The sequence below is a fragment of the Callithrix jacchus genome, chromosome 4 (genome assembly GCF_049354715.1).
Source record: "Callithrix jacchus isolate 240 chromosome 4, calJac240_pri, whole genome shotgun sequence".
NCBI classification, from domain to species: domain Eukaryota; kingdom Metazoa; phylum Chordata; class Mammalia; order Primates; family Cebidae; genus Callithrix; species Callithrix jacchus.
In genome coordinates this window covers 51,912,714-51,939,107 of record NC_133505.1, presented here as the reverse complement: position 1 = coordinate 51,939,107, position 26,394 = coordinate 51,912,714, and the positions used below count along the sequence as shown (strand labels likewise).

Genomic DNA, 26,394 nt, shown 5'->3' with positions numbered 1-26,394 from the left:
TGGCCAGCCCCCCTGTCCCCTTTACCACACCTCTGTTGCTTCTTCTAGTTTTTATCTCCCCACTTCTTTCATCTCCCAAGTCTGATTCAGGGATTCTATCTGAACCACTGCTCCTCAAGATACAGGGAAAGAGACCTAAAGCTTGAGATAGTTTGGGGATTGGGTGCCATGAGGAAATGGGGAGATAAAGGAAAGAGAGAAAGAGAAACGGTTTAGCCTGGAAAAGAAACGCTGCAGGGAGGGTTGCTGGAGAGAAACATTTATAATGAAAGAGGATCTTTCTTGAGTTTGAGTAGTTGGCTCACTGAGGTGGAGGGTGGAGATTGGGCAAATTCTGTAGCAGGAGGAAAGTGGACATAAAGAAATAAGCTGATAGGGCAGGTAGTTCAATTGGTTGGGGATCTTTGAGACTTTTCATCCCTGGAGGGCTTTTAAAATATGGGTTGAGTGTTTGCCCCGGAATTAGGGTGGGAGGATAGTTCTGATGACCCCCCCTTTTTTTTTTTTTTTTGAGAGGGAGTCTCACTCTGTTGCCCAGGCTGGAGTGCAGTGGTGTGATCTCAGCTCACTGCAGCTCTGCCTCTTGGGTTCAAGTGGTTCTCCTATCTCAGCCTCTTCAACAACGGATTACAGATGCGCACCACCATGCCCGGGTAATGTTTTGTATTTTTAGTGGAGACGAGGTTTCACCCCATTGGCCAAGCTGGTCTTGAACTCCTGACCTCAAGTGATCCACCGGCCTCAGCCTCCCAAAGTGCTGGGATTACAGGTGTGAGCCACACCTGGTGCTGATGACCTTTCAAGGTCATTCTTCTTTAAATGTCTGTGAGCACCTCAGACGTGCCAGGAGGGGCACTGGAAGCATCTACGGACATTTTATTTCTTCCCCTACTCAACCCTGCAAGGTGTATCCCCAATTTACAGACAAGAAAACTGATGCTCAGGTTAGACAAAGTACAGAACCAGGGTTTGAGTGCTGATGTCTGATGGTCTGATTCTATATACATGTCCTATGACCCTGCACAGCCCTACACCTACCTGGGACAGGTCTGCTTTCCCTTAGGGGCTGTCATATGTCCTCTTGGTTTCTAGAAGCTCTAGTTCTGTCTCCTGCATTTCTTAACTTCCATGACCCAGAGCCCTGACCCCTGTGCTTCTCCGTCAGGTGCGACCCGGGCTGGGAGGGGCTGCACTGTGAGCGCTGTGTGAGGATGCCTGGCTGCCAGCATGGTACCTGCCACCAGCCATGGCAGTGCATCTGCCTCAGTGGTTGGGCGGGCAAGTTCTGTGACAAAGGTAGGGGAAGGAAGGGTAGCTGTTGGTTGGGAACCCTATGCTCTTAGGGGAACATCCATCAGTGTTTATTGAATGCCTATTGTGTCCTTGTCAAACCCTCAAATACATGGTATAATTTTTTATCTTATACTTTTTATATGTTGTCTGAATTGATCCTCACCATAACCCCACAGGATAGGAAACACAGCTGCTAAAAATTGTACTCATTTTTGAAACTAAGGCCCACAGAAGGGCTATAACCTGCTCAAAATCAGTTGTTTTTGAGATGAACTCTCAATCTGTCACCCAGGCTGGAGTGCAGTGGTATAATCTCAGCTCACTGCAACCTCTACCTCCTGGGTTCAAGTGATTCTCCTGCCTCAGCCTCCCGAGTAGCTGGGATTACAGGTGCCCACCACCACACCCAGCTAATTTTTTTTTTTTTTTTTTGAGACTGAGTCTCACTCTATTGCCCAGGCTGGAGTGCAGTAGTGTGATCTGGGCTCACTGCAACCTCTGCCTCCTGGGTTTAAGCAATTCTCCTGCCTCAGCCTCCCAAGTAGCTGGGATTACAGGTGCCTGCCACCACGCCTGGCTAATTTTTTGTATTTTTAGTAGAGATGGGATTTCACCATGCTGGCCAGGCTGTTCTCCATATCCTGACCTCAAGTGATCCATCTGCCTTAGCCTCCTAAAGTGCTGGAATTACAGGTGTGAACCACTTCACTGGCCTAATTTTTCTATTTTTAGTAGAGATGGGTTTTTGCCATGTTGGCCAGGCTGGTCTCAAACTCCTGACCTCAAGTCGTTCCCCCACCTCGGCCTCCCAAAGTGCTGGGATTACAGGCATGAGGCACCATACCCAGCCCAAAGTCAGTTTCAGACAGACTGAGAGCGAGGGCCAGGAGCCTCCTGACTCCAAATTCAGGAGTACACACCAGCCTGGGCTCGGTTTGTAGTACAGCCACACCCATAGAGCCTGGGGCCTGGAAGGCATGGACAAGTCTGGTCTGGGGACCAGATGTGAGGGGCTATCCCAGAGCCTTTCCTGTCCCTTCTCCAGATGAACATATCTGTACCACGCAATCCCCCTGCCAGAATGGAGGCCAGTGCATGTATGATGGGGGCGGTGAGTACCATTGTGTGTGCCTACCAGGCTTTCATGGGCATGACTGCGAGCGCAAGACTGGACCCTGTGAACATGCAGGGTGAGTGCTGGGCCCTCGGGGTGAGTGTAAAGTTAGACCAGAACCTGGTGATGAGATGAGGAAAGAGGCAGGACTGTGAGGAGGATGCGAGACTGAGGATCAGACCCACATAGGAGCACTCAGATGAAACCCCTGCATGCCAGTGTTCCTAGTTCAGGGTTTAACTTTTTTTTGTACCTTCTGAGCCATTTCTTCAACAACCTATAGGAGCTAGAGCAGTAACAAATGTGTGACTGCTCTGATTGAGAAGGGTGGGTGTGGGGAGGTATAGGGGCCTGGTCTCCCCCTATCCTCTCCTGAACGCTGGCTTGCACCCTTCTGTGTCACCGCAGGGATGAGGAAACAGGCTGCAGGGCTGGACGTGTCCTCATTTCCGCATCAGGCCCAGGAGCCTGTGAGGATAATAATAGCACACTTATCCTGAGCCTTGCCTTCCGGCTGGGCCCTATACTAACTGCTTAACATTGATTATTTCATTTAACCCTCAGTTAGGGAACCTGGGCGCTATTTTTATTCTCACTTTTACAGTGAGGTATTTGAGGGTTGGAGAGGGTAGCCCAAGGTGACATGGCAGGCAGTGGTCAGGATACTGACCTGGGCTACCCTGCAAGTGTCAGTAAGTTGGTATCATGTCCTCTCCCACCCTCACCCCAGCTCTCCATGCCGCAATGGTGGGCAGTGCCAGGATGACCAGGGCTTTGCCCTCAACTTCACATGCCGCTGTTTGGTGGGCTTTGTGGGTGCCCGCTGTGAGGTGAACGTGGATGACTGCCTGATGCGGCCGTGTGCTAACGGTGCCACCTGCCTTGACGGCATAAACCGCTTCTCCTGCCTCTGTCCTGAGGGCTTTGCTGGACGCTTCTGCACCATCAACCTGGATGACTGTGCCAGCCGCCCATGCCAGAGAGGGGCCCGGTGTCGGGACCGTGTCAATGACTTCAACTGTCTCTGCCCTAGCGGCTACGGTGGCAAGACTTGTGAGCTTGTCTTACCCGTCCCAGATCCCCCCACCATAATGGACACCCCTCTAGGGCCCACCTCAGCTGTGGTGGTACCTGCCACGGGGCCAGCCCCCGACAGCGCAGGGGCTGGTCTGCTGCGGATCTCAGTGAAAGAGGTGGTGCGGAGGCAAGAGGCTGGGCTAGGTGAGCCTGGCCTGGTGGCCCTGGTGGTGTTTGGGGCCCTCACTGCTGCCCTGGTTCTGGCTACTGTGTCGCTGACCCTGAGGGCCTGGCGCCGGGGTGTCTGCCCCCCTGGACCCTGTTGCTACCCTGCCCCACACTATGCTCCAGCGTGCCAGGACCAGGAGTGTCAGGTTAGCATGCTGCCGGCAGGGTTCCCCCTGCCACCTGACTTGCCCCCTGAGCCTGGAAAGACCACAGCACTGTGATGGGGGTGGCGGCTTTCCAGCCCCCTTCCTCTTCCACCCCTCAGACTGGAGTAGTCCTTTCTCACCACCCTTCAGCTTGGGTACACACACTGAGGAGACCTCAGCCTCATACCAGAAATATTATTTTTTTAATACACAGAATGTAAGATGGAATTTTATCAAATAAAACTATGAAAACGCAAATGGGCTCCTGCGCCAGAAAAACCCACCTGGTGTCCCAGATGCAAGAGGGCCGGAGCAGAGGCCTGGTTCTGAGGAAGCTTGGGATGCTGTCCACCAAGGAGTGGTTTCCTAGAGTAACCCAGCGCGCCCTTTTCCCCTCTGGAGAAGTGTGGAGAGGTAGAGCCCCAGAGGAGAATGTAAACAAGCAGCCAGCACCTCTGTACAGGCCCAGCCTGGATCAGAGAGAGGGGAGAACCCTGCAGGGTGTGGGATGCGGCTCAGGGACCTCCGAGCGAGGAGGGGACTCCCTGCTGGCTGCTCTGCAGCAGCTGCTGGAACAATGAGTGGGGCTGGTTGTGCAGGGCAGCCGGGGAGTCCAGCTCAACTACTCTCCCCGCTTGCAGCACCAGCACCCGGTCTGAGTTCAGGATCGTGTTGAGCCTGTGTGGGGAAGATGGGCAGTGTGGGGGATGAGGGACAATGCCCTAAGTGAGAAAGCTGATGTGCTTTCCCTCCTCTCCCCTCGGAACACCACAGGTCTGTCCCCACAGGCTTTATCCCCTGGATCAGTGCTGGAGAAGAGACTACAGAGTCCCTCAGATAATGTGGTATAAAGGGCCCTGAGCAGTACCTGGAGAAGGAGGAGCTGTTATCTGGGGGACAGGATCTCTAGGGCCCTGACCCCTGGGGTTCCTGAAAGTAATGGAGGCTCTGGGTGCATGCTACCACAGTCCCTGATTAGACTGTCACTCTGGGCGTTTGCACACCTGTGGGCAATGGTCAGCACTGTCTTGTTGGCAAAGTTTTTGCAGATGGTCTGTTGGAGCAGCTGGTCTGTCTTCTGGTCCACGCTTGCTGTGGCCTCATCAATACACAGGATCTGGAATATGGGAATGGGGTAGGGGAAGACAAGGAAGGAGAGGCTATAGGGTGGGCTGGGCCTGGCCCAAGCAACAGCTCCCCACTTCCAGCTCTAAAAGGAAGATGAACACCTAAAACATCTTCCCACTCTACCTCCTCACCCTGACACTCCCCCACCACCTCCTTCCTAGCCCTCTCTAATGTCTCCTCCTCTCACCTTACCTTGGCATCTGTGAGGAGAGCCCTGGCCAGACACAACAGCTGCCTCTGCCCAAGGGATAAGCTGCGGCCCCCCTCACCCAGCTCACCATCCAGACCACCTGCAAGGAGAGCATCTTCACTGCAGGGTCCAGGCCCTCCCTGCTCCCTTCTTGCTCTAGGGTTGGGGTCCAGCACTCACCCATGGATGTAATCACCTCATTCAGGTGGCACTGCTCCAGGGCTTGCCACAAGGCCCTGTCCTTATGTAGGCCTCGGGGGTCCAGGTTTTCCCGAACAGTCCCACTGAACAAAAAGGGCTCCTGGGGGATGATAGCCAGCTGGGATCTAGGGGTCAATGACATGGAGTCTAGTGGTTAGAGATGTAGCCACTTCTGCTCCCAACTCAGTTTTTGACTACAGGGCTAGCACCTCCACAAAAGCCTGGAGATGAGACCTGAACATAACCCATAACCCCAACTCTGCTCCCCACCCCATCCCCACCAAATGATCTGTTAGTCAGCTGGGTACCCAGAACTGCCAGTGCTATGAGCAATACCAAAGAAACCAAAGGCTGGATTGTGTCCTGAAGGAGCCTACATTTCATGGAGGTGGACACACACAAACCAGAGAAAACAAATGGGCTAAACTGTGGCACTGACTCTAAGGGTAGCAGTGGCTACATGGGGATGACCAGAGTGACTAAAAGGGCAGGTGACACTTCAAGGTTGGAGTGGGCCTAGAATTGGGTCCTGAAGACATGGTGGAGGTATAAAGTAGGACCACCACAGCATAGAAGAGAAGGCAGAAGAGGCAGGCCTACGGCTTTAGGATACAGCTTCCCTACCTTTTCCATGGCACAGAACTCAGAGAAAATGATACTGGGGCCAGGCATGGTGGCTCACGCCTGTAATCCAAGCACTTTGGAGGCCAAGGCAGGCTGATCACCTGAGGTCGGGAGTTCAAGACCAGCCTGACCAACACAGTGAAACCCCGTCTTACAATAAATTATGAAAAATAAATAAATAAATAAAATGATAATGATACTAGGTTGACCTGGGGGTAGGGAAGGAGCATGCACCCTCCAGTGAGGCCACCTGAAACCAAAGGCAACTGGCTCAGGTCCCAAGTTGTCTGAAGCATTCCCTGCTGAGCCTGAGGACTCAGGGGATCAGTATCTTGGGACACAAGAGTAGAGGGTATATGCTGGGAAGTATAAGGAAGATGAAGCTGGAAAGGTGGCCTGGGTCAGGGCAAGGAAGACATTGAGATCACCAGCCATGAATCTGGGCCTGGGCACTGGAAGTTCGCTGTTGTTGCCTGCTCATCCTGTCCTCCGTTTCAGCCCCCTGATCAACCCTGGCTGCCTTGAGTTTACATAAAGCCTTCTTAGCTGTGCCCTCCTCTAAGTGCCAGAGTTCTGGTTCCCCTGTCCCCCTCCCAAGTCCACCTCTCCGAGACCTGAGCTGGGCCAGCTCCAGCTGGCTGGTGTCCACGCCATCCAGCAGCACTCGCCCTGAACTGGGCTCTAGCAGCCGGAAGAGCACCAACAACAGGGAAGACTTGCCGGAGCCCGTGCGGCCCACGATGCCCAACTTCTCTCCAGGCTGCACACGGAAGGTCACTCCATCCAGGGCATTTGGCAGCCCTGGCCGGTACACCAACACCACGTCCTGGAACTCCACGCTCCCCTGGGTTAGCCAGCCAGTGCCCAACTGGTGGGGTCCATAGGTGGGAGATAGAGGGAGAGAGGGAGATGGGTGAGATGAGGAGTGATGGTGAGGAGGGGTGAATAATGAGAAACGGACAGTGTGAGAGGAAAGGGGAAAGAATGAGGAGAGATGGGGAAGAAGGGACGTGGTGAAGAACTGTCATCATGCAGAGGGGTTACGGGAGCTGAGAAAGATGGGTGAGCAAAAAGAAATGACTTGGGGGGAAACGGGTCTGCAGAGTTCCAGAGCTTTGGCCTGGGGTGGGGGTACAGGCCCACCTGCAGCATCTGGCCCTGGGGTTCCTGGGGCAGGTCACAGGAGTACTCTTCCAGCCGCTCGACGCTCACCAGCATGGCCTCTGTCTGTGTGAAGCTGCTCACCAGGCCCGAGAGCAGGCCTGTCAGGGACAGGGCGTAAGACAGCGACAGGCCCACCAGCCCTGCAGGAGAGGAGTATTAGCTGCTGGGAGAGCTTGGACACTGGGATGTGTGTGGGAGACTCCCCAAGCTGTGGACTACGGGCATTTATTTATTTTTTTTGTTTTGTTTTTGAGACGGAGTTTTGCTCGTTACCCAGACTGGAGTGCAATGGCACAATCTCGGCTCACTGCAACCTCCGCCTCCTGGGTTCAAGCAATGCTCCTGCCTCAGCCTCCCGAGTAGCTGGGACTATAGGCGCGCAGCACCATGCCCAGCTAATTTTTGTATTTTTTTAGTAGAGACAGGGTTTCACCATGTTGACCAGGATGGTCTCGATCTCTTGACCTCATGATCCACCCGCCTCGGCCTCCCAAAGTGCTGGGATTATAGGCGTGAGCCACCGCGCCCGGCTGGACTGCGGGTATTTAAAGGAAGCACAGAGAAGCAGGAGGGTGACAGGACCCAGCCAGGGGCACAGGAGGCTCAATGCAGGGCAGGGGGTGGGGCTGGAGAAGCTGGGAGGGATGGCAGGTGGGAGACTGAGATGGGCTGGGGCAGTGTGGTGGGGACGGGGGGTGGGGGGCAGGAAAGGGACTAAGACCAGCAGGTCGGAAGACTCATTCTAGTCCCTGAGCCACCACCACTGGGGCGTCACTCCTCAGGACTGTCTCCTCAACTCCAAACTGGGAGTGATGACGATAAGCATGATACACCCTCATAGGGAACCCTGGGTAGGAGGTGAGAATGTTGGGGGACAGTGCAAGGAGAGATCTGGGAGGGGGTGGACTAAGTTGCAGCTGAGGTAGGGTTGAAGGGTCCTGGGGGCACCTGGGTTGGCGAGGCCCTGCTGGTATTGCACCAGGGCAATGCCTGCGATGGTGCTGACCACTGCTGCCCCCATAAGCTGTAGCCGAATGTCCAGCCACTGCATTGTGGCGCTGGTGGCAAACTGGCATCTCTGGTTTAGCTCTAGGAGTCGCTGGTTCTCCTCCTCAAACCTGGGAAGGTCAGAGGGATGCAAGGCTACTCCCCTGTTGCCCTTAGCCACCCAGGCTCCTTCCCTATCCAGCAGCTTCTTCTCGAGAGCTGATCCATACACTCATAGGCCTCCCTATGAGTGTATGCCAGCATGCTCTTTCAAAGTGGGGGTCTGCTCTGCCTCCCTATCTCCCTCTTCTGTTGCTTTTCTCCTTCCCCATCCCTTGTCCCCAGGAGGCCTGAACCAACTCTACACTGCATATTCCTCTTCTCAGGGGTCTCTCTTTCCCCCTCCCCCCAACATCTCATCCCCCTGGGCTCTGGTTCACAGACCTGTAGGTGGCCCCTGCAGCCCGGAGCACAGGGAGGCCAGCCAAGGTATCCGCCAAGTGGGTATAGAGTGGAGACAGGGTGAGGCTGCCCAGGCGCCGCAGCTCCCGTGAGGAGGCCCTGTAGTGGCGCTGCACCTTATAGTAGATGATGCTCAAAGGTGGCAGCAGCAGCAGCAGCCAGGGCAGGCCAGAGCCCAGCACAGCCAGGAGCCCCAGCAGGCCTGCCGCATTGGCCAGGAGGATGTTGAGGATGAAGGGCAGGCTGTCATCCACACAGGCCACGTCGGAGGAGAAGCGGTTTAGGATCCGGCCCGTGGGCGTGGCATTGAAGAAAGTCACTGGTGCCTGGAAGAAGGACACTGGTTGGGCCAGAACAGAGCCTGGCACAAAAGGGGTTGGCAGGCAGCCCTGGGGGAAGTGGGGTGGAAAGGAAAGCCTAAGATAGAGAATAGGGAAGGAGTAAAGTATCCCCAGAATTTGGGGACAGAGAGGAGAGATTGGCAGAGCTTGAGGAAGACTCTCCCATCCCTCTGGCCAGTGGCAATCCTAGGAGCCTATGCTGGCCATTCCTCTCCCTCTGGGCGAGACGTGTCTACTACCCTTTTCAAGGGCAGGAATCGAAACTCTCTCTAGAAGACAAGGACTTCTGGCCAGTGAGTGAGATTTAGTTAGATGTTCGTTAGAACAGTGGGCAGCTGCTCCCTGACAGGCAGTGGAAAGACCCACACAGTGCTCAGTTTGTTTACTGGCTCTCCACAGACCTAGCCTTGGCCAGGTCACTTCAACTTTCAGAATCTCAGTTTCTTCATCTGTAAAAGGGGAATAACAGAACCTATTTCACAGGGTTATTGAGAGGCCCTGCTAAGAAAGTGGACACAAAAGGGGCTTTGTAATAACAATGTTAATAATAATTGCAAAGTGAGTACTTAGTGTGTGGCAGGTACTACCCTAACCCCTTTCCATGTGCTAATTAATTAGGTCCTCAGAAGAAGTATACAGGGTAAGCAGTAGACGAGAGATATATGGAACAGCAGGGATGGATTTTAGAAACAGCCCTAAAAAAAAATGGTAAGAAATGGAATGTGAGATCTAACACAAGGTCATTTGCATAAATTAAAAATACATATATACCAAACAGACGTTTTGTAAAAAGACAAACAAAAAGATACATATGAAACTCGTTTTAGAATGGCTGCTTCTTAAGGAGCCAGAGGAAATGGAAACGGGGCATAGAGATAAAGGGGATGGATAAAGAAGTAAAACAGGCTGGGTGTGGTAATCCTAGCACTTTTGGGGGCCAAGGTTGGTGGATCACCTGAGGTCAGGAGTTCAAGACCAGCCTGGCCATCATGGTGAAACCCCATCTTTAAAAAATAAAATAAATTAAATAAAAAAGAAGTAAAACAGGAAAGGGGCCTTGTGTGAAGTCAGGGGTCAATCCTCTGCACCTCAAAGTCCTAAACTGAAGTAATTCTCAGGTAGATTATATTATTTGCCTCATTATACACGAGAAAACTACAGCCGTAAGTAACTGGGTTTGAACCTGCGCATCCACTCTGCCCTGCAGCCTCTCCAGGTCTCAGAGATTGTCACATGCCAAACCCATCTGTAAGGATGAGATGTAGGACTAGGGATGTCGGATGGAGCCCAGTGGAGCCTGAGTATTGGTAGGACACTCCACAGGGCTAGGAGACTGCACTCCCCCACCCCCAAGCTCCCAGCCCCTCACCATAAGGACTCGATGCAGCAGGCGGCGATGTAGGGTGGCAGCTGCTTGGAGGGTGCCTGCTGCAAAGAGCACTGCCCGGAGGAAGGTGCAGAGGGAGTTGACACCAGCAATGGTTGCATATACGGTGAGGTAGAAACGGAGGTCTGAGGAGCCATTGGGGGCAGCTCTGGGCAGTGGGAACACTGGGGTGCTGGGTGGTGGGGAAGGGGCTGTGGGTAACCAAAAGTAGGGCCACTCAGGGGTCCCTTCTCCTCCCCCATGCCATCTCTCCCACCCTCCAGAAGTCACAGCACCTGGAATACTGGCCCCAACCCTCACTCCCTGCCTGGCGACCACTCTTGAGAGTACCAGGCCTACTCCCAGCCCCAGGCACTTACTAGAGGTTTCCAGGGGAAAAGAGGAGCAGCTGTGGACAGAAGAGCCCCATAGAAGCTGGGCTGGTGGAGGCTAGTGCCTCCTGGGAGCTATTCTCAGCCTTCAGCTGAGAGATCCAGTGGGAGAGCCACCAGTCAGCAGCATTCCGCGTGGCTGGGTGGGGACAGGAAGTAAAAAGCTGTGAGAGGCTCCTCTCCCTCATTCATTCTATTCCAATGCCACCTTTCTAGGCCCTTGCCTCTGGTTCCTGCCCAACTCCATCCCTCTGGCCTGGCCTCCCCACCCTGCCACTATCCCATATCTTCCCTAGTACGCACTTCTCTCCTAGGCCCATCACCCTTCAGCTCTGGGGAGAACAGGATTTCAGACTTGCAGAATGGGAGCTAACCTGGGGCGCAGAACTGAAGCCAGCTATAGAGCACATGCCTCCGGCCCTCAGGCCTCTCAGAATTAGGAATATGGCTTTTGCCCCAGATGTGACCCATGCTTGGTGAGTCTCTGGGCTTTGTAATGATTAGTGCAAGGTAATGGGCACCTGGACAGCACACCTTACAGTGGTGGTATAAGAGACTCCCTGGCACACTCACCTTGCATGAGGAGCAGAGAGAAGAGGATGGCTAAGACCAAGCCCCGGCCTACAGCCTTCCAGTAAGCTTGGTACACATGCAAGGCCACGGCGCCCTCCTTCTTGCTTTCTTCCTGTAGCAGGCGACCAGATGTGCTCTGCTCCTCCTCCAGCCCCCACTTTGTTTTCTCTTGGTTCTGTACTGACTGGGCTGTGGCTGTGAGAATCAGGGGTCATGGAGGAATTAAGCTTGCAGGGTGCCAGCTGGAAACTCAATATTTCAGAGGAGTAGGCAGCCTTTGTAGAAAAAGCTCCACAGTGTGGGAGTGAAAAGCAAGCCTTTTTCTCCCACTGGGGAACCATACCTGAGTCAGACTCTTGTCCATTCTCAGCCCAGGCTTTGGGGACAGCTTGTACGAGTGGCAGAATCTCAGAGGGAGGCCCTGGAGGGTAGAAGGGGAGATGAGGAGGGGCTGTTCTGAGTCTATACTATGCTTTTCTCAGTGCATGTGCAGATCCCACCTCCCATCCTCTAAGGCCTCCCTCTCTAACCCACCCTAGCAGGATCCTGCTCTGGATAACCCGACATCTTGAGCAGGACTCAAGTCCATCCTTGTAAACCTAGATTCCAACCAGCAAAGAGGGACCAATGTCCATCCCCAAGAGGACATCCAGAGCTACACCTGCCACGGTTTCCAGGGTTACTTCTCATTACTGCAGAGCTTTTTCTCATGCTTCACTCAATTCCTAACATCTGGTTGGAGCTCCACTTCCTCCTATTTCTCTCCCAGTGACCTTGCAGGTGGTCATGTCCCTCTGCATAAAAATCAGAGTTTAAAATTTTTTATTTTTAAGGCCGGGCAGGGTGGCTCACGCTTATAATCCCAGCACTTTGGGAGGCCGAGACGGGTGGATCACGAGGTCAAGAGATCGAGACCATCCTGGTCAATAAGGTGAAACCTCATCTCTACTAAAAATACACAAATTAGCTGGGCATGGTGGTGTGCGCCTGTAGTCCCAGCTACTCGGGAGGCTGAGGCAGGAGAATTGCTTGAGCCCAGGAGACGGAGGTTGCAGTGAGCCAAGATCGGGCCATTGCACTCCAGCCTGGGTAACAAGAGCAAAACTTCGTCTCCAAAAAAAAAAATTTTTTTTTAATTTTTACAAAAAGACCATTCTAAACCTGACTGCTTTCTTTTCTCTGAAGATATCAGACTGTTCTCTCTCCTGTTCCCTGAACCTCTAAGTTCCCAGGAGCACTTAGTGAGAAAGCCCATGAGTTCCAAATACACTGGCATTTCACCAACATGCTCCTTTTCCCTCCTGTTCTCCTAGTTCCTCACACCAGTTCTGTGAAGGCAGGAGGCGGCAATGACTGGCTCAGGCTACACATGCAGCAGGTGGCAGAGTCTGTACTTCACAATCCCCTGCCACACCTGGGCAGACACCTCCCTTATGTGGGGCTCCTGCCCTCATTACCAGCCCGGATGAGACGCCCAGCTTCCATCAGCAGCACCACATCAGCCCTCTCCAGGTACTCGGTGCGGTGGGTGCATAGCAGCCGTGTGGTGTGGCTCAGCACGCCCAGAATGCAGCTGTGCAGTAGATGGTTGGCCACATCTGCATCCACAGCAGCCAGAGGGTCATCGAGGAGATAGAGTTCCTTTTCCTAGGAAGACGTAAGGGTACCATGGGCACCAGGACCCAGAGGCTCTCCTGGGAAGATCTCAAGGTGGTCATGGAAGACAGTTGAGAGGAACTCTGGGGGCTACCCCTACACTAGCAGAGAAATTGGTGAGACCCGAGGGTGGACATCCCTTCAGGCAAGCAAGACCACCACCCCAGGGCCAGCACCCAGCTTTCCTAGGTCGTCCCAGGGCCCCAGCCCACATAACTTTTTTTTTTGGAAAAGGAGTTTTGCTCTTGTTGCCCAGGCTGGAATGCAATGGCGTGATCTTGGCTCACCGCAACCTCCACCTCTTGGGTTCAAGCGATTCTCCTGTCTCAGCCTCCCGAGTAGCTAGGATTACAGGCATGTGCCACTATGTCAGGCTAATTTTTTTTTTTTTTTTTTAAGTAGAGATGAGGTTTCACCATGTTGGCCAGGCCAGTCTCAAACTCCTGACCTCAAGTGATCCACCCTCCTCAGCCTCCCAAAGTGCTGGGATTACACCAACTAGCTTTTTAAAATTATTTTTTGTAGAGACAGGATTTTGCCACATTACCCAAGCTGGTCTTGAAGTTCTAGGCTCAAGCAATACTCCTGCCTTGGCCTCCCAAAGTGCTGGGATTACAGACCTAAGCCACCATGCCCAGCCCGCATAATGCTTTGTAAAGGGCCTTGAACTCTGCCTTAAATCTGCAAAAGGGGATGGGACAGCCAATATCTCAGGAACATTCAACGGGGCAGGGAAGGAACCAGATGCCAAGGAAAATATTCCTATCCTCCTGACTCAGCCAAGCTCCCAAGGCTCTGGACTTGCCCGACCTCCCTGCCACTGCAACCCCCATCTTTAACTTACCTGGTAGACAGCACGAGCAAGGGCAATCCGGGCACGCTGTCCCCCACTAAGGGTCACACCCTTCTCCCCCACCTCTGTCTGGTCTCCAGCAGGCAGGATCTGATGGAACAGGTGCCCCAGTGGATCAGGGACCTCCCCATTACCTTCTGGCCCACTTCCTATCCCTTTGCAGGAAAGAGACTGTGGGAGTCAAGAGAAGTAGGGAGCTTGAGGAGAACAGACTTAAATTTGGGGACTTCAGAGGAGACAAGGCATAATTCTAATAACATCTAACATTTATCAAGCACTTACTATGTGCTTAGCACTTTACAGGCATTATCTCATTCAAGTCCTCTGATAATCTTATGAAGATGGTATCATTTCCTTTTCTGAGGTGCAACCAAAGCTCAGACAGATTAACTAGCTTGCCCACAGCTAGTAAGGGGCAGGATACAAGTTCAGATTCTTAACCACTCTGTTACGTTTACTACCCTTTTTTTTTTTGAGATGGAGTTTCGCTCGTTACCCAGGCTGGAGTGCAATGGAGCAATCTCGGCTCACCGCAACTTCCACCTCCTGGGTTCAAGCAATTCTCCTGCCTTAGCCTCCAGAGTAGCTGGGACTACAGGTGCAGGCCACCATGCCCAGCTAATTTTTGTATGTTTAGTAGAGACAGGGTTTCACCTTATTGACCAGGATGGTCTCGATCTCTTGACTTCCTCGGCCTCCCAAAGTGCTGGGATTATAGGCGTGAGCCACTGCACCTGCCCTACCCTGTCTTTTTAATAGGCAGATACCTTGGGCAAATTTGATGTAAAAGCTTTTATAGATTTTTACTTTTTGTGTGTGTATGTGAGACAGAGTCTTGCTCTGTCGTCCAGGCTGGAGTGCAGTTGCACGATCTCGGCTCACTGCAACCTCCATCGCTCTAGTTCAAGCAATTCTCCTGCTTCACGCTCCCGAGTAGCTGGGACTACAGGTGTGAGCCGCCATGCCCAGCTAATTTTTGTATTTTTAGTAGAGACGAGGTCTCATCATGTTGTCCAGGCTGGTCTCAAACTGTTGGGCTCAAGTGATCTGCCTGCCTTAGTCTCCCAAAGTGCTAGGATTATAGGCATGAGCCATCACACCTGGCCCAGCTTTTGCAGGTTTTTAGAGAAGGAAGGTACTACCTCCAAGCCTTCTTGTGGCCTCAGGAATGGTCTACTAAGCAAAGGAATTCCCATCTTCATGCATAGGAAGCAACTGTGATCCACTAGATGGTGAGTCTCCTGAGCTAAAAGCTTTGTTGTTCATCTCTTTCCTTAGTGTCTAGAACAGTACCCAGAACCTAGCAGAAGTAGGAAAGCTTGATGTAGCAATGAAGTATTGGCTGGGTGTGGTAGCTCATGCCTGTAATCCTAGCACTTTGGGAGGCCAACGTGGGTGAATCGCTTGAGGTCACAAGTTCAAGACCACCCAGGGCAATATGGTGAAATCCTGTCTCTACAAAAAAAAAAAAAAAAAAAAATAGCTGGGTGTGGTGGCTCATGCCTGTAGTCCCAGCTACTTAGGGGGCTGAGGTGTGAGGATCACTCAAGCCCAGGAGGCAGAGGCTGCAGTGGGCCAAGATGGCGCCACTGCATTCCAGCCTGAGCAACAGAAAAAAGACCCTGTCTCAAAAGGAAAAACCAAAGAATGACAGCTGCATACAGGATGCCTCATGGTCAAAGTTAAAGGTGCTCCTTTCCAGGGATGTTTTACCTGGGTAGGGTAGTGGTGGTGACACTCCCGAAGGGGATGGTGGGGTTGGGTGGGAAGTCAAGGGAGAAAACTGGAATCTCTTCCTCTATAAATGTAGTACTCTAGATTGGGGCAAGGGGAAATCTAACAGTCTTGGCAGGTTTCTCTAGTATATCCTGCAACCCAATGAGACTTTGACTCTTCCAAGCCTTTCCAGCGGCAGGTGGGGAGAACCTTCCAAGCCTTCCCAGTGGGAGGTGGGTATGGAGAAGGGGACAAGGAGCCAGGCTGTGCAGAGCTAAGCCTCACAGGTAGAACCCTCCCTAGCTCCAGAGGCCATAGGGCTCTTCCCACTGCTATGTAGAACACCCAGTCGCCACCCTACTGGGCTCTATAGGAAGGGGCAGCTGGACACTCTGGGAGGACCACAGTCCAATGGCCATTCCTAGATAAGTGATGCCCGAGTAGAAGGAACCCCTTTCCATAAAAGCAAGGCTCTGGTTTGAGGTGTCAGGGACACATGGAGAGGCAAGCAGCTAAGAGGATTCAAGGTCAGGCACTCACACTGAGGTCATCATTGAGGGCGCAGGCTTCTAGCACCTCCTTGTACAGCTGTGAATTAAATGTCTTCCCAAAGAGGATGTTGTCTCGGATGGTGGCAAACTGGATCCAGGGTTCCTGGGTGGCCAGGCCAAAGCCTTTGGACAGCCCCCACACTGCCACATGCCCACGCAGCCTACAGAGAGCCAGGCCAGCAGTATGGGGACCAGCTCTTCTCTGGGTCCCTCCATGCCCAGCACTTGACTCCTAGAAGCCTCCCCAGGCTGCTGTCTTCTATACAGGGTCCCCTTTCATATCACATGACTGAGCTGGCAGCCCCTGAAGTGAAGGGGTCCTAATGAAGCCCATCTTGGATGGAGAAGCGAAAAAAATTGCTCTTTGGCTACAGCCAAGCAGCTGTTGTAATTACAAGTGCTCAGGAACCACCAGATTGTATTTGTTCTCATCTGGAAACAAGATCTTCCCTCAAACCTATGCTCCTCTCTAGATGCCTTCCCCGCACAGCCACATTTCTGAAAGAATGGCTGACACTGGATGTTTCCATTCTTTTGCTCACTATTATAGCATTTAAAACACTCTGGTGTAATGATTACGATGGTTCACTTTCTTGGTCACCTCCTTCTTTCCAGATTGAAAACTCTCCCAATTAAGGGACCATGCATTGCTCTTTTTAGTACCCCTGACCCCAAAAAGGTGTCTGACACATAGCAGGGGCTCAGTAAGTGTTTTCTAAAGGGCAGAGTGAGGACGGGGTGCACAGGAGGTTGGTTACCTGTGGAGCTCTCCAGTGATGGCAGCCAGCAGGGAGCTCTTCCCACAGCCCACCTTCCCCACGATGCCCACCAGCATACCCTGCAAGGAAGCCACACATCAAGTGTCTTCTGTTGGTAGGGGAAGGAACAGAGGTGGCAGTGCTCTCCCTCTTAACGCTCTGGGCTGCCAATCCCCCCACTGAGGCTTCTCTTTTTCTCTTAGTGTGTAGAGAAAGAATTCTCCACCTTATAGGCTGATCTGTTGGCTCTAGAGAAGTAGGGTGTTTTTTTCTCCACTCAGAGTGGCTATCAGTTTCACTGTCTATGTGAAGGGCCTCTGAAGGGAAGCAGCAGGCCAGAGAGAATGGGAGGAAACTGCCCAAGAACTTCCAAGGTAAGCTCTGAGACAAGCCTCTCAGAATGGGAGAGGGGAGAGTAGGACTCCAGGCTTTGGGGCATCCGGATGCTGGGTGGGCTAAGTCAACCTGTGGCTAGACTTCCCATATCTCAGGGCAAAAAGCAGTGCTTTGCATAAATGCCTATTTCTGTACCTTATAGTTTAAAATTTTGTTTTCCTTCATTTTTTTGTCATAACGTTGGTTCATGGAGCTAACTCCCTGCTCAAAAAAAAAAAAAAAAAAAAAAAAAAAGTCCTAGTTCCCTCTCTAGAAGGGACTGAGCTCTCAGAAGTTCTACCTGCCTGTGATACGCCAACCCTGGCAGCCAGGGTTGACCCATCTACAAGTGGGAACCACTTCTGAGACCATTCCCTGGAAATCTGGATTCAGGTCCCAGAGGCAGCTTCTCCTTGTTGGTTATAATTTGGAAGCACAAACGCTCTCTGTAGTCACATCTTCTGCTCAATGGAGGGTGTGTCCACAGAGAGAGGAGAATCAGGCAAACACAGGGAGAGGTACACATAGAAGGCAGAGAGCTCTGCGAGTTGAGGCCTGGTTCTGGGCTGATTCTAAGATCCAGCTGCGTTCCTGCCTTTGGATTCTGCAACACATCTCTATATCCTTATTACACATTCTTGTTTGCTTGAGCTAGCTCCAGTGTGTTTCTGTAACTTATATCCAAGAAAAGCCCCAACTAACACGTTAGCAAAATTCCTTTGTACAATTCCAGCCTTGTCTTGCCTGAACTAAGAGGAAAAACAAAACATACAGCCTAAGCCAGAAACATGAGCCAAATGTAGTGGAAGCAATTCAGCCACCACCAGAGAATGCCGGGTTGAGCTGCGGGGCACAGGGTTGGACAGAGGTCAGGAGAGAGTGAAAACTCAGGACAGGAGGTGAACAAGAGCTGGTTTCTTGCCAGGAATGCCCCATTTTAAGTTCTTTGTATGCTATAGTGTGAGTCACAGGGTGTGATTGCTTTTCACCAAGCTAAAGAGAGGATTCCCATTTGCAAAATATTTCTTAAAAGTGCTTGCTGGGCCCCTCCCCCAGATCCCCAATGTTGGGTAGATGCTAGATAAGCCACAGGGCCTGTTCTGAATGCTGTAGCTTCTGAGGGACATGGAGAGACAAACACACCCCTTGGTCTGGACTGGATGGATACAAGCTGCCTGAAGACCAGAGAGAGGTGCAACTATTCTGAGATTCAGAAATGAAATGTCATCTCCTCATGGATTAGAATCTTCTCACCAAATGCCTCTCCCTCCTGTAGCAATTAGAGCTGCAGAGCCATCAGCTATGACTGGCTCCGTCACTGCTTCTCTGTCCTGAGTTCTCACCTCTCCCGTTAGTCTGAGGACTCTCCCAGGGTGTCTGTCCAACAAACCTTTTTCACTTCGAGATGACTGATGAAGGTCTCCTGGCTGGTTCCAACTGGGTCCCAAGAGAACAAGGCTCCATGCAGCTCCAATATTGTAGATGGCTCTGTGGGGGGATCTGAACAGAGAAGCCACTTGACTTGGGCCCCTAATCTACCACAATCTGCTTATGGAGAGTAAATCATGTAATTGACTTGCTAGCCCCATATCTACCTGCCCAGAGCTGAGTCTGAGTTTTGGATTCCACTATCTCTACCCCTCTTGGTAACATCTATGCACAGCACCCAAGTGGCTCCACTCCTCTCTTCACCCTGTGCCAGGTTCTGCCCACTAGCTTCCCATTACCTGGGCTGTAGTAAGCCTCGGGGTTGTGGTTTGGAAGGTCGAGGAAACGCTGGATCCGCTCCAAGGACACTTTGGCCTCCAGGAGGCCATTGATCACCCAAGGGAAGTTGTTGAGAGGAAGAATGAGCATTCGTACCAGTGCCAGGGCTGTGAACACCTGAGTGAGGTGGGAGCAGAATATAGCACAGCCCCAGGAGTTATCCGAGGGCCTGCTCTATGGAAAGCCCTATGGACAGGTCTGTGGAGGGAAGAACCAGGCAACAACAGCACTGAAGGGCTGGCTGTCCAATCCTGAGTTCAGACATGGCAGAGATGGCCACTTAAAGAATCCTAGAAATTCCAATGTTCCTCCAGGGATCTAGGTTGCATCTTTTTTTTTTTTTTAAGATGGAGTTTTGCTTTGTCACCTAGGCTGGAGTGCAGCAGCACAATCTCGGCTGACTGCAACCTCTGCCTCCAGGGTTCAAGTGAGTCTCCTGCCTCAGCCTCCCGAGTAGCTGGGATGACAGGCATGCACCACCACACCTGGTTAAGTTTTATATTTTTAGTAGAGATGGGGTTTCACCATGCTAGTCAGGCTGGTCTTGAACTCCTGACCTCAGGTGATCCATCCACCTTGGCCTCCCAAAATGCTGGAATTACAGGTGTGAGCCACCACACCCAGCCAAGGTTGCACCTTTTTTTTTTTTGCGACGGAGTTTCGCTCTTATTACCCAGGCTGGAGTGCAATGGCACGATCTCAGCTCACTGCAACCTCCGCCTCCTGAGTTCAGGCAATTCTCCTGCCTCAGCCTCCTGAGTAGCTGGGGTTACAGGCATGTGCCACCATGCCCAGCTAATTTTTTGTATTTTTAGTAGAGACGGGGTTTCACCATGTTGACCAGGATGGTCTCAATCTCTTGACCTCGTGATCCACCCGCCTCGGCCTCCCAAAGTGCTGGGATTACAGGCGTGAGCCACTGCGCCTGGCCAGTTGCACCTTTTTAAGTGGGCAGGCCTTGCTCATTTGGAGACTTTTTTAGAATTCCCAAGTAGCAACATCACCTGGCCTTGGCTAGACCCAGTATTGGATTATAGATTTTTTTTTTTCCCAAGGCCATTAAGAATGAGGATAAAGAGACCTAACCCCAAGCCTAGAACTGACTAGAAGTTAGAGTGAAAGATAAAGGAGAGGAAAGAAAGGAATTCCTTCACAGAGGGGAAGGTTATATGTCTAAGGCCCCAGAAAAGGTTCCTTCAGTTTTCCCTTGGGAGATGAGGCAGTCGGGATCCCTCCCTCCTCAGCCGAACTGAGGGCCCAAGCCCATGTCTCCAATTCGCTGAAGTCTCCTTGATGCTGGTCCTTTTCCTTCCTGGTCCTCACCTTGGTGGCAGTGAGCAGATGCCCCATGAGGACATAGGTGATGAAGATGACGATGGAGATGACAACCGGCAGGGCAGCCCACAGGTATACACAGGCTGCATCCAGGTATTTGATGACCCGGAGTCGCCCCAGCTCTCGAGCCCGGCAAGCCTCTACTCGGGCCCCCAGTGCCTGCTCCCACCTGCAGAACTTGATGACCCGAATGCCACTCAGCAGCTCTGTGACAAGCTAGGGAAAGGAGACAAGGGAGCAGTGTGAAGTGGAGGCACTGCTCATGTATCTTCTCTGCCAAGCCTTCCCCAGGGTCCAGGAAGAATGTCCAGTACTCCAAGCTCCCAGATACTCTGCACTGCCCTAGTCCTGGTTTTCTTCCTCACCTCCAGTCCTTTCTAAAATCCTGCCCCTCAAATCCTTTTCAGCCCTGGGTTGCTTCCCCTCCCAGTCTCTTTTACTTCTCCATTTGTTCCAGCTGGGGACAAGCTGGAGCTGGAATTCCCTACCTTCCTGGGAGGAGTGGTGGCAGGTGCAGCCAGGTCACCACAGTGAAGTAAAAGCACTTCTCCCATTAGATGAGGGACAAAGGGCTATCTCCCAAAACCAAAAGATGTGGGCTTTGAGGCTGGCCCCAGTTCTGGCCTATGGCTTGAGTGGTACATAAACTATTCCTGTAGGAGTATACAGGCATAAGAGGCCACACCACAGCCCAGGGTCAAACAGGCTAATGGACCTAGGCAAGACGGGCAAGGACCAAAACTTCTTGGAGACCTTGTCTGTAGCTGTCACAGGTAGTGGAAAAGGCCTCATGCCGTAACCATCTAATAACCTCCCTTACCTTCAGAAGCACTCTGAGCTATTCCACTAAGAGTCAACAACTATGCTGTATGAATCCCCAGGACTGCCATTCCCTTTGTGAAGGTGCCCACAATCACTGCAGAAGCCAGAACTGATTCAGCCAAACCTTAACACCTAGAGTTGGCCCAAACAGGAAAGTGACCTATTCCCTTCCCCAGTCTACCCAAAGAGGCAGCTGAGGTTCTCCTAGGCCTCTCTACATGCAGCCATGGGGTAGCCTGTGCCCCAGACAAGGAGGTGGGAGACTTGGGTCCCAGCTCTGGCCCTAAAAACCTGTCTGGTGCCAGGGAGATGACTTCCCAGGGTGGTCACATGTATTTAGAGCTGACTTTGTGATTTAACACTATGGTAGGTATTCTCTCATGTGATCCTTACAGCAACTCTACGAGGTGAGCTACTATTATTCTCCTTTTACAGACGAGGAAGAGGAAACCCAAATAGGTTAAGTGACTTGTCTGAAGTGATTGAACTATTAAGTGTAGAGTCAGGATTTGAACCCAGGTCTATCTTTCTCCAGTCTCAGCTCTTAACTTCAAGGTCACCCTCACTCCCTCTGGTGACGCACATGGGAAGACCTGGGGCCCTGGGCTGGATGGGTCTCCAGATAGCTGAGGGACCTCAAGTAGCCCTTTACCTTAACACGCGCATCCTTGTGTCGTAGCATTTCCTGGTTGCTGGCCATGATGCGGGTGGCGATCACTTTGTTGACAGGTACCAGCAGCAGTGCCAAGATCAGACCACCCACAAAGGCAACACCTACCTGCTGGTACAGCAGGTAGAGGGTGATGGCCAGCTGCAGGGGCAGGCCCCAGGCTTCATGGAAGCTCCCAGCAAAGTTAAGCAGTCGTTCAGAGTCAGTGCCTAGTAGGTTCAGGGCCTCCCCAACAGGAGGGCGGCTGGGCCCCAGCTGTAAAGCCTTGCAGTACAGGATGTTCAGCACGGCCCCCCGTGCCTGAAGTGCTACCTTACGTACCTCATAACCATACTGATTCTGCAGCACAGCACCCAGCACAGCCCCACCAGCAAGCCCCAGAGCATACAGCAGGCCCTGGCTTAGTGGCTCCTGGCCCTCTTCCAGGAAGCCCACCAGTAGGGAAAGCAGGAGGGGCCCTGAGAATCCCAGCATGGTCCCCACCAGCTTCAGCAGTCCAAGTGCCAGATAGTACTGTCCAAAGGCCCCATACAAAGCCCTCCACAGCTGGGCCCCCTCCTGCCAGTGTGCCTGGAAGACACGAGCCAGGTAGGTTGGATGCAGTCTGTGGGGGAGGCGGCAAATGTCCTGAGGCTGCCGGAGCTCTCCACAGGCCCCACGGGCCAGCAAGGGTGCCAGCCAGGCATAGGAAAAGCGTGACAACCAACTCTCCCCATCTTCAGCTACCTCGGGTTCTTGATCCCCAGGCAGGAGGGGCTCCTGAGCCCAGGGTTCTCGTGGTCCCCCAGGAGCTGCCCATCCCAGTGCGTAGGCCAAGAGTGCAGCCAGCTGCAGAATGAGCAGGCACAGACGGGCCACGGGCCCTGGGCGAAGTGGGGGTAGAAGTGTGCCTCGCTGGCAATGCCACAACACGGTCAGCACTAGGGCGGGAGCTGGCAGCAAGGCTACCAGAGCCAAGGCCAGGGGACCCCGGGAGTGGCCATGAGGGGAATGGGCCAACACCCACAGGGCCAGGCTGTGGCTGATCCAGGCCACAGCTGCCACACACCCTGTCAACACCTCTAGTCCTATGGGTCCTGGGCCTGCCCCTGGTGGCAAAGCAACTGGAAGGAGGTCGAGCAGCGGGAAGATGGAAAGCAGGAAGGAAGCTGCAAGTCGGAGTAGCCATCCAGGACTGCAGGGTAGGATGTGATCTGGACTCCTGGGGACAAGGGGGAAGAAAAAGAGGCACATCATGGCTGACTCAGGACCCAGACATACCCCCTCACCTCCAAGAATTCACTTACCTAAGGAATCAACTCCCTTGCTGCCTTGCACTTATCCCTACCCCACTTTACCTTGGAACTCAGGGTCTTTTCTCCCAGGAAGTCTTCCCAGATGAACCTAACTCATTTTCTGACCAACTGAGCTAACTGGCCACCTGAACCAAACTCATTTTCTAAACTAGCCACACCATTTCTGATTCTTCTTTTTTTAACCACAGACTTTAACAATTTTGAGGTAAGGTTGTACCTAACATGAAGACTAGGAAAAAAAAAAACCCCAGGGTATCATGTTTGCTACTTGGGTGATGGGAGTATTAGAAGCTCAAACTTCAGCATCACACAATATATCCATGTATAATAACAAACAAGCATATATGCCTCATGAATCTAAAACTTAAAAAAAAAAAAAATCCAGGCTGGGTGCTGTGGCTCACACCTATAATCCAGCACTTTGGGAGGCCGAGGTGGGCCGATCACGAGGTCAGAAGTTTGAGACCAGCCTGGCCAACATGATGAAACCTGTCTCTACTAAAAATATAAAAATTAGCTGGATGTGGTGGCAGGCACCTGTAATCCCAGCTACTCTGGGATGCGGAGGCACGAGAATCACTTGAACCTGGGAGACAGAGGTTACAGTGAGCCAAGATCATGCCACTGCACTCCAGCCTGGGTGACAGAGTGAAACTCCGTTAAAAAAAAAAAAAAAAAAAAATGAATGAAATATAGGAAAACCCATCTGCAGCAGTGATGTCAGGATGCCTTGAAGGTTCACACAAAAAGAGGACTGAATCTGTTACACCCTTTGTTGGGAGGGCTGGGTTACTAAAAAAGTTTACTTGTAAACTAAAATGCTTGGGTTTTCTAAAAAGTCCATCTGATAGCAGTTATCTGCAGGGGTTTACACGGGAATAAAAATTAGCCTTTAAGAATTATTTCTGGGTTGGGCATGGTGGCTCACGCCTGTAATCTCAGCACCTTGAGAGGCTGAGATGGGTGTATCATGGGGTCAGGAGTTCAAGACTAGCCTAGGCAAGATGGTGATTTTTTTCTTTTTGAGACGAGATTTCTTTTTTTTTGAGACAGAGTCTTGCTTTGTCACCCAGGCTGGAATGCAGTGTTTCAATCTTGTCTCACTGCAATCTCCGCCTCCTGAGTTCAAGCAATTCTTGTGCCTCAGCCTCCCAAGTAACTGGGACTACAGGTGCACACCACCATGCCCAGCTAATTTTTTTTTTTTTAAACAAAGTCTCATTCTGTCACCCTGGCTAGAGTGCAGTGGCACAATCTGGGCTCACTGCAACTTCTGCCTCCCAGGTTCAAGTGATTCTCCTGCCTCAGCCTCCTGAGTAGCTGGGATTGCAGGTGTGTGCCACCACGCCTGGCTAATTTTTAGTAGAGACAGCGTTTGGTCACGTTGGTTTTGAACTCCTGACCTCCACTGATCCGCCCGCTTCAGCCTCCCACAGTGCTGAGATTACAGGCTTGAGCCACTGCACCCAGTCTATTAAAAATAATTTAAAAAAATTAGCCAGGCATGGTGCCATAGGCTTCTGGTCCTAGCAACTCAGAAGGCTGAGGTGGGAGGCTGCTTGAGCCTAGGAGGTCAAGGCTGCAGTGAACTGTGATTGGACCACTGTACTTCAGTCTGGGCAATAGAGGGAGACTGTCTCAAAAAAAGAAAGAAAAGAAAGAAGGAAAAGAAAAAAAATAATTACATATCCTAAGATGTGGGGACCCAACAAACAACACTGGGCCCTTGGAAGCATAAACTGGCCCCAAGTTGGCCATCAACCAGTCTCATCACCCCTTGGGCAGGTCTCTTTTCCTCTTTGAATCTCACTTTCCTCATCAGCACAGTGAGCAGTGAGTCTCGAAGTAAAGCCTTCTGAGGTCCTTTCCTATCTTAGATTCTGGATCTCTCTAACCCTTCTTAGCAACAAACACAAGGCTGATAAGTGAAGTGAGGCACAATTTCTACTGATTACACCATGGTCTTTCTTGCTTTCTCAAGGGGCTGATGAATCCCTTCCTTGGATAGAAGACACTGTGGATCTGCTTGGTCTGGGAGGTATCCTGATTTGTTTCTTACATAAAGACAAAAGTCTAGACGGGTTTAATCACCTAGCAAAGACATTCACAGCCTTCTCAGAGGAGTAGCTATTACAAATTGGCACAGTTTTTTTTGAAACTCAGTCTAATGAGAAAGTAAGAAAAATCTCTCAGATAGGGACACTTTCTCCCCATCAGACTAGGAACTCCCAAAGGCAGTGATCAAGACCGCCCTCCTGTCTTCTCAGCAGCCAGAATGAGACTAACTTTAGTCATCTCTAGCCATACAAGAACTAAATACAAAATCAAGGTGAGTTTAGCACCCACACCTTATAGCCCTAACTGGGGAAGGCTTAATGTTTGACTTTGCTCTTCTTGTCTATGTACTGCTTTCTCTTCAGCAGAGCCTACCTATGCTTTTCTTAATCTGGAAACACTGAAGTTTCATGGACTGAAGCGGTGAGAAACTGACCCTACAACTTAAACACGTCATCCCTTTTGGCTGAAAGCATTGTTCACCCAACTTACTTAGCCTCCAGTTCATGACAGCTGAGTCTGGGTAGCTGAAAATGGACAATTCTGATGATTTCCGACACTCATTGGACCTTTAAAAACATGCCAGGTACTGCACTATATGCTTAAATTCATTATTTCATTTAAACCTCCCAACAACAAGACTCAGAGAAGGCAGGTACTTGCCCAAGGGCAGTCACATTGCTGCTAAGTAGTAATGCTCAGATTTTATTCTGCTTCTGTCTTACTCCAGAGACCTCGCCATTCCGATGACACTGACGGAAGATGTAGGTTGTGGGTGAGGTGTGCAGGCACACCCGGACAGATACCTTGAGCCCGTCTCTACCCACCTCGGGGTGCCCAAGTAGCAGGCACTGAGCACGGCGAGGAGCGCGTGGGGCAGGGCGCTGAGCACCAGCTGAGTGAAGCAGTGGCCTGTGGTGTCCCCCTCCCACAGCGGGAGCGGCCACGCTGCGCTGCTACCGCACAGCTGGACCAGAAGTCGTTCCATGGACGCCTCCTCACCTGAAGAGAAAGATGAGGGTGAAGGGGGTGCAGGGTAGCAGCCGGCTTTGCCTGCACTTCCCAGCCGGGTGCCCCCAGCCTTTAGCCCCGCCCTTGAACCAGGGCCTCCGGTCGCTTCCGCCCCGAAGCCAGACCCCGCCCATTCTCGCGGTACCTTCAGGGATAGAAAGAGAGGAGGTTTCGCGGCGGATTTCTGGGCGCTGGTTACCCACCTTGCCACCAGTCTTTTTCCTCCCGTTTCTCCGCCCCTGGGCATCTGGAACCTCAAACCTGAAGAAGCTGCAGTGCACCGGATTCCGATATCTTGAGAACT

At 52.0% G+C, this 26,394-nt stretch overlaps 2 protein-coding genes across 25 annotated transcripts in view; one reads left to right on the top strand and one right to left on the bottom strand.

The window, feature by feature from the left end:
• Window positions 1–4,056, top strand: part of DLK2 (delta like non-canonical Notch ligand 2) — a 5,767-nt gene extending 1,711 nt beyond the window's left edge. For all 4 annotated transcript variants that reach the window (XM_035295712.3, XM_035295711.3, XM_002746572.5 and 1 more), the window contains 3 exons: window positions 1,166–1,296; window positions 2,339–2,483; window positions 3,138–4,056. In XM_035295712.3, the coding sequence (XP_035151603.1) occupies window positions 1,166–1,296; window positions 2,339–2,483; window positions 3,138–3,873 (1,012 nt within the window). In that variant the 3' untranslated portion in view covers window positions 3,874–4,056. The remainder of the gene's footprint in view (window positions 1–1,165; window positions 1,297–2,338; window positions 2,484–3,137) is intronic.
• On the bottom strand, window positions 2,011–26,394 carry ABCC10 (ATP binding cassette subfamily C member 10). Of its 21 annotated transcripts, none has more exons than XR_013534230.1 (22): window positions 26,082–26,228; window positions 21,712–22,930; window positions 20,226–20,453; window positions 18,863–19,019; window positions 18,526–18,635; window positions 16,761–16,840; window positions 15,992–16,163; window positions 13,727–13,825; window positions 12,684–12,873; window positions 11,570–11,647; window positions 11,227–11,421; window positions 10,642–10,792; window positions 10,265–10,454; window positions 8,537–8,880; window positions 8,054–8,223; window positions 7,085–7,245; window positions 6,662–6,809; window positions 5,297–5,442; window positions 5,119–5,216; window positions 4,803–4,915; window positions 4,083–4,476; window positions 2,011–2,875 (listed from the first exon to the last, which is right to left on the bottom strand). XR_013534230.1 is itself a non-coding variant. In XM_035295706.3 (22 exons), the coding sequence occupies exons 2-22, from the start codon at window positions 26,065–26,067 to the stop codon at window positions 4,314–4,316; spliced, it is 4,560 nt and encodes a 1,519-aa protein (XP_035151597.2). In that variant the 5' UTR covers window positions 26,068–26,081; window positions 26,294–26,394; the 3' UTR covers window positions 3,983–4,313. The 21 variants fall into 21 exon arrangements, 11 of the variants coding, with proteins under 11 accessions (XP_035151597.2, XP_008992716.3, XP_078225344.1 ...); XR_004741811.3 differs by having other exon boundaries at window positions 6,556–6,809; window positions 13,727–13,906; window positions 25,907–26,181; XR_013534225.1 differs by having other exon boundaries at window positions 5,313–5,442; window positions 6,556–6,809; window positions 13,727–13,906; window positions 25,907–26,181.

What these genes read in the sequence shown, in the direction of transcription:
- ABCC10 (XM_035295706.3), bottom strand. Translation starts at nt 26,067, where the DNA reads ATGGAACGACTTCTGGTCCAGCTGTGCGGTAGCAGCGCAGCGTGGCCG. An exon ending in ACAAGGATGCGCGTGTTAAG is followed by an intron (nt 20,454 to 21,711) that starts GTAAAGGGCTAC and finishes TCCTTTCCCTAG; the next exon opens with CTTGTCACAGAGCTGCTGAG. An exon ending in CTGGAGCTGGCCCAGCTCAG is followed by an intron (nt 5,443 to 6,555) that starts GTCTCGGAGAGG and finishes ATTGACCCCTAG; the next exon opens with ATCCCAGCTGGCTATCATCC.